Source organism: Triticum aestivum, chromosome 7A (genome assembly GCF_018294505.1).
Source record: "Triticum aestivum cultivar Chinese Spring chromosome 7A, IWGSC CS RefSeq v2.1, whole genome shotgun sequence".
Lineage (NCBI taxonomy): Eukaryota > Viridiplantae > Streptophyta > Magnoliopsida > Poales > Poaceae > Triticum > Triticum aestivum.
In genome coordinates, this window is record NC_057812.1 from 87,394,169 (window position 1) to 87,403,669 (window position 9,501).

General features: G+C 49.5%; 2 protein-coding genes across 2 annotated transcripts in view; both read left to right on the plus strand.

Moving 5' to 3' along the window:
- The first annotated feature begins 2,487 nt into the window (after window positions 1-2,487).
- Window positions 2,488-7,097, plus strand: LOC123151709 (protein DETOXIFICATION 27). The gene is made up of 7 exons (XM_044571375.1): window positions 2,488-2,886; window positions 4,761-5,302; window positions 5,644-5,787; window positions 5,921-6,159; window positions 6,263-6,381; window positions 6,472-6,558; window positions 6,712-7,097. Exons 1-7 carry the CDS (start codon window positions 2,605-2,607, stop codon window positions 6,757-6,759), a joined length of 1,461 nt encoding a protein of 486 aa, XP_044427310.1. The 5' UTR covers window positions 2,488-2,604; the 3' UTR covers window positions 6,760-7,097.
- Window positions 7,098-9,154: 2,057 nt separating this feature from the next.
- Window positions 9,155-9,501, plus strand: part of LOC123148913 (probable LRR receptor-like serine/threonine-protein kinase At1g56140) — an 8,817-nt gene continuing 8,470 nt past the window's right edge. Inside the window, exon 1 of the mRNA XM_044568432.1 lies at window positions 9,155-9,495. Within this exon, the coding sequence (XP_044424367.1) occupies window positions 9,433-9,495 (63 nt within the window). The 5' untranslated portion in view covers window positions 9,155-9,432. The remainder of the gene's footprint in view (window positions 9,496-9,501) is intronic.

The following is a 9,501-nucleotide window of genomic DNA, read 5'->3' on the forward strand; positions in this document are numbered from 1 at the left end:
GACTGCGACGATCGCGCGGTAGACGTACGAATGAAGCAAGCACAAGAGCCAAAGAGGCTTCGCTCATCGATGACACCGTACCGATGAACGGCTAACGGATGATTATTAAACTATGCTCGCCTACTATAACTAGCAAACGAGCGGTTGTGAGCGAGTGCTAGCTAGATCGGCTGGCTCAATATTACTATAATGAACAGGCAATAATTGAATTTGGTTTTAAAACTTAATGAGCTTAATGTACAATATAATGAGTTTCACGAGCAGCTTATTAATACAATTATAGTACTACTAGATCATTTTCTCATCGACCCTTCCCACAAGCGCCTCCAAGACGACTAGGGTTTTCTCACCTCTCACCGGCAGTACTACCGATCTACCTCGTCTTTTCTAGCCTTAAGGTCTTGAGGCGTGGTGGATCCTGCCCTTGCCTATAAGAGGACTTTTGTTTCGTCCTTAGATATTTTCTAGAGTTTGTTTAGCGTTTGTGTCCTACTCAGAAAGCCGAGACGGTGGCGACTTTTTGAAGATGAAATGAGACTCTCCACACCTAGCCCCTGTCCCGGAGGTGAGTCCAGCATCGCCGGAGGGCGTATGGAGGTGTGTCTCCTATGAATCTCGTGGGATTCTGTTGATATTTGTTTTCATTGGATCTGCTTGGATCTGATCTTCGTTCGTTCGCGTTTGAATCTTTTTGGTCTACACTTTTCTTCATCGATGACGGTTGTGTTTTCTAATGTGCTGGTCCTTTGGGGTCTTAGCACGACAACTTACTGATTGTTTACTATAACATGATTTGCCCGGCTCCAGTGAAGGAGAGGCGATGATGGCGGCATGTCTTCGACTCGTTCCAGTGCTTTTAGTGTTGTTAGGTGGTCTAGTGACATGGATGTAATTTTTGTTTTTTATGTTCTTTATACTACCATGATATGAATAGATAAAAAAAAGTCGACTTTGCTAATGTCACTCTGTTTACATAGTACATACGTAGATGCTCATACATATGCATATATACTCGTCCCTATAAATGCACACACGTACATTCTACCCCTATGAATACCTCCGAAAGGCTGAGCCTACACATCATGTTGGGATTACGAAGTCACTACAGATGCTTTCGTAGTCGACGGAAACGTTTACTACCATAGTACGAACACCATTGTAAAGCCTAAAATAAATCTAAAAATATGAGCACCAACGCCAAGTCTAGCACTTGAATTTTGATGGGTTGGTTCCACCATAAAGAATATAAAGAGCATCTACAACCGGATCTCAAACGTCTCATCTTACAGTTCGTCACTGTCGGAACACAAAAAAGAAGAAAAAGGCCACCCAACCGGACCCCCCTCCCCCCTCCCTCACTTTATCCTCATGTGACCGGTTTGTCCGTGAATCTCATCACACCAAATATGAAGAGGATATGGAGATGTCCAGGCAGCCCTCCACGTAGGATGCGGCCCATCACAGACCACCTTTTAATTTTATGTATTCTTTTTTCCTTTTTGTTTTCATCCTCATCGATCGCACGAATTTAATCGGACAATTCGGGAAGGATGTAGAGAACAATGATTGCACGCATGCATTAATGTTAATGAAGGCTCAAAATGAGCGTGTCTGATCACTGACCAACCGGACACGTTGGCATATACTCCCTCCGTTCCGAATTACTTGTCGTAGGTATGAATGTATCTAGATGTATTTTAGTTCTAGATACATTCATTTCTACGACGAGTAATTTGGAACGGAGGGAGTACTTGGGGATCGAAATTAGCCAATTCTGCTTGTCAATGCTCTAAGCATCTGAGATGGCCTCAGTTCCCATGGGCAATACTAAAAAACAGTCCGCTTTCACTTTTGATCAAATCACGCGTCAGTATGGACAAGAGGAGTGCTAGACGACTGGTGCTAGCAAACAATATGGCCCGGATCCAAAACCCACCTGGATGCGCCGTGGCCTTGCCCGACGCACCTGCGCACTCACGCACGCACGCACCTGCTCCCCGTTGGATGGACGCGCAACAGCGACGTGGTGCTAGATCTCGTCCGACCCCGCCGGCGAAGCGATGCTCATCGGCGGCGTCGCGTTGGCCACACCGGTCGAGCTGACAGCCTTGTCAGCTGGCGCCTCTTTTCAGAAAGAAAAATGAAAAAGACAGCCTCGTCAGTTCATTGTAGATTGCTGGGTTTCTGAATGAGCTTCTCCACTCGATCTCCGGCCGGATGGGTGTGGTGGGCGTGGCGGGGCGCCGATGGTTGGTGCGTGTGGATGGCTCGGCTCAGGCGCTATGGACCGTCCGCATAAACGAGCTGATTAGGCACGGGCGTCCTGTGTGTACACTGACCGTCCAAAAGTTTCGTCGGTATGCCCCCGGCTGGCTCCCGTACGTGCAGCTACCGCCCGGCAGGCAGATATAGCCAAGGCCATGCCAGCGGCAGCTCCACATAAATGAGCTGATTAAGCACGCGCGGGGCCTCCGCTATATACATACATACTCACCACCCGGCACCCGATCGACCGCAAACACGCAAGCAAAAGACCACCAGAAAGAACCCGGAGGAGCTGAAGCTGCGCGGAGCGTCGTCGTCGTCGAGCGGAGCGCGCCGGCCATGAGAGGGGACGGGGAGGAGGAGGAGGAGGCGTCGGCGCCGCTGCTGCAGCCGCTGCCGGCCAAGGGGGACGGGCAGAGGCGGGGCGCGCGGGTGGCGCGGGAGTGGTGGGACGAGTCGAAGCGGCTGTGGCGGATCGTGGGGCCGGCCATCTTCCAGCGGGTGGCGCTGTACGGGATCAACGTCGTCTCGCAGGCCTTCATCGGCCACATCGGCGACCTCGAGCTCGCCGCCTTCTCCATCGCCTCCACCGTCATCGCCGGGTTCAACTTCGGATTCCTGGTGAGCAAGACCTTCGTTCATTCATGCTTGCTCCGCCTCCTTGCCCGATCCATGCCTTCAATTTGGAGCTAGCACGCACGCACCGGTTGATTCCTCCGTCCCTTGCGCACGCCGGGAGATGGAGACAACGGAGTAGATCCATCTCAGAAGCATAGCCACAGGCTCGTTCCAGAAACGACAAGCCGAGAAAAGAACAGGGTGGATCGGCTGGCTAAGAAGTAAGAACCCCACGGCATTTGATTCGATCGCCGCCTTGTTTACCTCCATCGCCGCCAGCTAATTTGAGCCGCCCCGCTCTGTAGCTAAGCTGCGCGTAAACCAGTGCAGGCAGGGTCAACGTTAACGCCGAAATCGCGCGCGCGTATCCTATCAAGTATCAACACGCCCCAGCTGCTCGTGCTAATCTGGATAACTTGTCCACTCCTACTCCGTCTCCATTTCCCATACGCGCGCTGCCACGTGGATGTTGGATTGGGCCGACGGCCGCCGGCCGACGAACACGGGTGCATCGCCGCTGGGAGCAGCTTTCAGGTCTTCATTTCGTTTAGCGGGGCAGGAGCAGCAGCAGTGCTGTTTTTCGAGGGAGACAGTGCGGGCCTGCTCTTCCACGATTGGGATATCTAGCGTCGCACTTGGAGCTCCTCTCGTGCAACCATGCAGTAGCTTTCAGATCTTAATTCCATGGGCTTGCTTCCTTATTTGATATTCGAAATAAATGAAACGATGAGTAAGATCTTACGTAGAAGAAGCACAATCGATCGCGCTCGTTCCGGAAAAGACAAGGGGACAGGATCGAGTAAAGAAACCAGGAACGTGACGGCGTTCGTTTGTTGGTTGCCAAATTGGTTTGGGACTATGAACCGGTCGACCTTGCTTGCACCCCGCCCTAATGTATTGCATGGTCAGCTCTGACGATGGAACCGCCGCCGTATCTTATCATCATATCCAGCTCGTGGCGTCTTGCCGCCTTGAGTAATACTATTTTCTCCGTCTCAAATTACTTGTCACATAAATGGATTATTCGTCTCTGTGACAAGTATTTTCGGATGTAGGGAGTACTATACACGTAGCATGCCGACCACCATCCCCCTTTTTTCCCGCTTCATGGGCGAGGTGGGGATCATGTGGTTGGTGTCGCCACAGCTACAGCTTGCGTGCTACAAGTAACTTTCGGATTTTAATTTCGTAGCACTTAAGTGGGTATACCTCACGGGCAGCTTTTGTTTTCTGAGGGGAACACTTTACTATAATCTTATATGTTGATAGTCTTTCCTAGCCATGATGTAGTCAAGCTTTACTATGTTTGGCTTGAGACAAAAACTTATATGCGGACTAAAATACAGAGGGAGTAGGAGAGACTGCACTAGTTTCTGCTCTCTCTGGAGTCTGGACTGGATCAGAAAACCAATAGCCAATAATATCCAGAGATGTGTCCCTCTTCTGCAAGCCATAGCAAGAGGAACCGTGTCCTGGTTGAGCACATGTCAAATTGATTGCTGGACCGGGTCGGCCGCTAGCTGCCGCACCGCACACTGTATCTCGTGCAGTTTTGTGTCCACGTACGCGCCTGCCGCTGCTGACGCCGTCACGCACCGGCCCCTGACACCGATCAGGTCTACTGCATTGTGGTGGCCAGTTCGTCATGGCTCCCGGCATCACATGCCCATCGCACGATCAGCAACACGAGTAGAACTATTTCGTCACGGTGAAAATGTTTGGTACTGTAGTAAAAAGAAAAGATCTTCAGGCTAGCTATGGTGAAAAACAGTGTGCTGTTTGGCCGTTCCGTGAAAATGTTTGTAATCACTGATGTTTACCAATGGCCGTTCCGTGAGCTTCATTGTGTTTCTGCTGACTGGTGGTGACACTCACAGCTGGGCATGGCGAGCGCGCTGGAGACGCTGTGCGGGCAGGCGTTCGGGGCGAGGAAGCACCACATGCTGGGCATCTACCTGCAGCGCTCCTGGATCGTGCTCTTCCTCTTCGCGCTGGCGCTCACGCCCACCTACGTCTTCACCGAGCGCCTGCTGCTCCTCCTCGGCCAGACGCCGGAGCTGTCCCGCCTCGCCGGCGAGATGAGCGTGTGGCTCATCCCGCAGCACTTCGCCATGGCCATGCTGCTCCCGCTCACCCGCTTCCTGCAGAGCCAGCTCAAGAACTGGGTCACCGCCGCCACCGCCGGGGTCACCCTCGCGCTGCACGTCCTCGTCACCTACCTCCTCGTCACCCGCTTCCAGCTCGGCTACGCCGGCGTGGTCGTCGCCGCCGACGTCGCCTGGTGGCTCGTCGTGCTGGGGCAGTTCTTCTACGTCGTCTGCGGCGGCTGCCCGCTCTCCTGGAGGGGCTTCTCCGTCGAGGCCTTCGCCGACTTCTGGGACTTCATCAAGCTCTCCACCGCATCCGGCGTCATGCTCTGGTAAGTCTTTTTGTCACACTTTTTAGAAGAGTGCACGTACCAATTACGTAGAGTATAACGAACAAGTGTATACTACTCCCTCTGTTCCTAAATATTTCTTTCTAGAGATTTCAAATGAAACACCACATACGGATGTATATAGATATATTTTAGAGTGTAAATTCACTCATTTTGCCAATAATAATAATAATAATAATAATAATAATAATAATAAGAAGAAGAAGAAGAAGAAGAAGAAGAAGAAGAAGAAGAAGAAGAAGAAGAAGAAGAAGAATATAGGAACGAAGGGAGTACATTCTAGCCACTGATTCTTTGGCATTTCTTTGCCAATCCGCATGCAGCATGGAGAACTGGTACTACAGGGTGCTTGTGTTGCTCACGGGGTACCTGCCCAACGCTGAGATCGCCGTGGACGCCCTCTCCATATGCTTGACGATCAACGGCTGGGAGATGATGATCCCGCTAGGGTTCCTGGCAGCCACTGGGTACGTACTTACGCACGCACGCACGCACACCGAATTCAACAATGAGTACACGGCCGAGTGTTGCATCGTTCGGTCAGAGACTCAGAGTGGACTAACATGTGTGCCTGGCAAATTTTTGCGTAAAATTTTGCAGTGTTCGGGTGGCAAACGAGCTCGGCGCGGGCAGCGGCAAGGGCGCGCGCTTCTCCATCGTCGTCTCCATCACCACCTCCGTGGTGATCGGGCTCGTCTTCTGGTGCCTTATCCTCACCTACAACGACCAGATCACGGTCCTCTTCTCGTCGGGGAAGGCCGTGCTCGACGCCGTGCACAACCTCTCCATGCTCCTCGCCTTCACCATCCTCCTCAACAGCGTGCAGCCCGTCCTCTCAGGTACATACATTTCCTTCTATAGCTCAAAATCCAGAAATGCCACTGAAGCTCTTTGTATCATTGCGCTTGTGTTGTATTGTAACTATGGGTGGTTGCATTGCAGGGGTGGCTATTGGTTCTGGATGGCAAGCACTGGTCGCCTATGTCAACATCGGATCCTACTACCTGGTCGGGGTGCCCATCGGGATCATACTGGGCTGGCCGCTCGGCTTCGGAGTTCGGGTAGGGAATGGATCATCACAAGGGCGGAGAAACAAAAATGAACAGAAGAAAATTTGCATCTTCTGATCATGCATGACTTAAATTTTGCAGGGAATTTGGTCTGGGTTGATTGGCGGGACTGCTGTTCAGACGCTGGTGTTAGTCTACCTCACCATGAGATGTGATTGGGACGATGAGGTAAGTCAGAGCTCCTCTTTTCTGCTCTATATATGTCTGGTTTATCTTGTCATGAAATTCAACAGTCTATTATCTTCTTTTCTGTTATCACTTTTTTCGGAACAATCATTTTGTTGTTGGGATTCTTTTAGCTCATTGCTTGTGTGATTGCAGGCTAAGACTACCAGTGCACGAATGAGAAAATGGGCCAGCACAAAATGAAAGCCACTCGACAATATTGTTGTCAACTTTCAGCTCCCTTTGACACAGGGGAAAAGGAGCTCAGCAGCACAAGGATCGGAAGCAAACGCTCAGAATATGGGACGGAGGAAGTAGTTAGTTCAGAAGAAAATGTGGGCGTTTATTTGACTAGGAAGCAAGCATGCGGCCTGTTTCTCAAGATATCCGCTGGTCAAGAAAATTCAGTGTGCTATCAGTGGGCTCAAAACTATGTATTTCTACGATATCTAAAAGCATAGCACAGAGAGAAAAAGGATGAATTGATGTGCTAGAAATTCAAATTCCACCGACCAAAGCAAAACATCGAGACATTGATTTGATGGATCTTGTTCTATTAGTATAATCCTTGGATGATAATTGTACCTGTCATGACCTGTTTTCTGCACGATTCACCCGATCAGATCATAACCGCTAGATTTTCGTAACCTTGCGCAAACAAATCACATCCAAGAAAAAATATGCATTTTTTTGAGAGAGAAAAAAGCAATTTTTATCTAACGTTTTTGCCATTCTCAGTCAGATGATATAATTAGCCAAATCCCCTGTCAACTTCTCCATCAGAATTGTGTAGATTTTTCCTTTCTGGTTGTCCTTTTTATGATTGATTTTACACACTACTGTTTTGTGGGTCCTTTTTTTTTCAAGAAACTTCAAATATACAAATCTTCAATCATGGCAGTACAACGGACACCAAGAATATTAAAAAATTATATCTAGATTCATAGACCACCTAGCGACGACTACAATCACTCATGCAAGCCAAAGACACACCGCCGTCATCGCCCCTCCCTCATCGGAGCCGGTCACAACTTGTTGTAGACAAAAGGGAAGTCGTCGTGCTAAGCCTCCATAGGACCAACGCACCAGAACAACAACCGTCACCGATGAAGAGCAATTTAGATCAGAAGGATTCAACATGAAAACACTTTAACAAAGACCAGATCCAAGCAGATTCACCAAAGTCAATCACCGACCGAATCTCGCGAGATCCACCGGAGACACACCTCCACTCGACCTTCGACGATGCTAGACACACCACCGAAACGGGGGCTAATCAGGGAGAACCTTATTCCATCTTCAAGAAGCCGCCGCCATCTCGTCTTCTTGAGCAGGACATAAACCCTAACAAAACTTGAAGAAGGACCTAAAAACGGAGTGCTGATATATCCATTTGAGAAACAAGCTTGGGACAAGTTTTTACGGATGAAGGGAGTATTCATTATTTGCTTAGGAGTAGTATATGTGTGAGTCTTCTTATATAGTAATCAATGAGAGCAAAAGGCACACATATATGTAATGACTATGCCTAGTAAAATCAGTACATTACATATTGTTCAAAATTTGAAAAGTTTTACCGTTCTTCTTTAACTTGGTCGGCCCAATATTTTCTTTGTAGCTCTGTCATTGTATATAATAACAACAAAAAATATACTTAATTATAGACCAATAGGGTAAACTCTCCCCCTCCGTACTTCACCAACGAACCCGTGGATTCGCCTCCCCTTTGCCTGTCGCTTTGGCAGTCGGTGGCATGAAGGGGAAACTAGTGCCTTCATTTCGTTAGTAGTCTTCACAGATGCAGCGCTCGGGCGGATGTCGGTGCTTCTTCTTCGAGTTTGTCTACCGAGCTTCAATCATCCCCGAGTCCGTCTGCCTAGACGTAGTCAAAGAAGCTTCGGCGTGGATTCTTGCCATCTCCTAGGGTCGGCAAGGTTAGTGTATTTCGTCATGTGGCAAGATTTGGTGTCAGGTGCTTCAAATCTATGCAAGGGTTCAACTGCGGTGCCTGCAACTCCATGCCGCTAGGACTTAGGGTCATGTGCACAGAGACTTTCCGGCTTCATCGACAAGGTCAAGCCCGCTACGGTAAGGGAGTGGTGACAACATCGTGTCGGCGGTTCGTTCGGCGGTAGTGGTCGCTCAGTGGTCTCAAAATCTCAATGTAATTTTATCTATGTTTGAGATGCTTTATAATTCCGGTGAACTTTTAAAATAGATCTGATGGTTTAAGAAAAATAAGTAGCATAGTATTGATTCCATCTTATTTTTATATGTTTTAACCTTTATTTCATTATGTCTTTTATGATAATGTGTTTTATCATATCGAACATATAATTTTTTGATCCTAAAAAAAAATCTACTCTCTCCGTCTTGTGTTAAAAACGTTCTTATATTTTAAGACAGAGAAAGTGATTTTGTAAAATTACCGTGTTTTCACTGGCACATGCAACAGTCTCTGCCAATCAAAGAGGGTCCATAGGCTGTTTCGGAGCAAAAGTTTGACTACCCGGTCAACGAGTAAAACGCTTGCCCTTTCACGCAAAAAAGAGAAGAAAAAAAGGAGTAAAATGCTTACCCAACAAAACGCGTTTTCCATTTCCATTTCCGCTCGTTTTACAGGCTGCTCAGACAAAGCTCAGACCAGCGCCGCCGCCGGCCGGCCGGAGTCCGACCCCCGATCGAGGTAGGCAGCCAGCCCCCTCCCGAGACCCGGCCGTCCGCGACCTCGTCTCCGCTGCCGCTCGTGCTCCCCAGACCAGCGCAACGGCGCGAGGTCAAACCCACGCCCCAAAACCCCAAGGGAGGGCCTCCTCCCTCCCCAATGCTCCCACCCCTCCTCCTCCGCCCCAAGTCAACCCCTGCCTCCCCACGCCCATGGCTCCGCTCCCCCTCCCCCTCCTCCTCCTCGCGCTCGCCGGCCTCGCCGTCGCCGCCGCCCAGCCC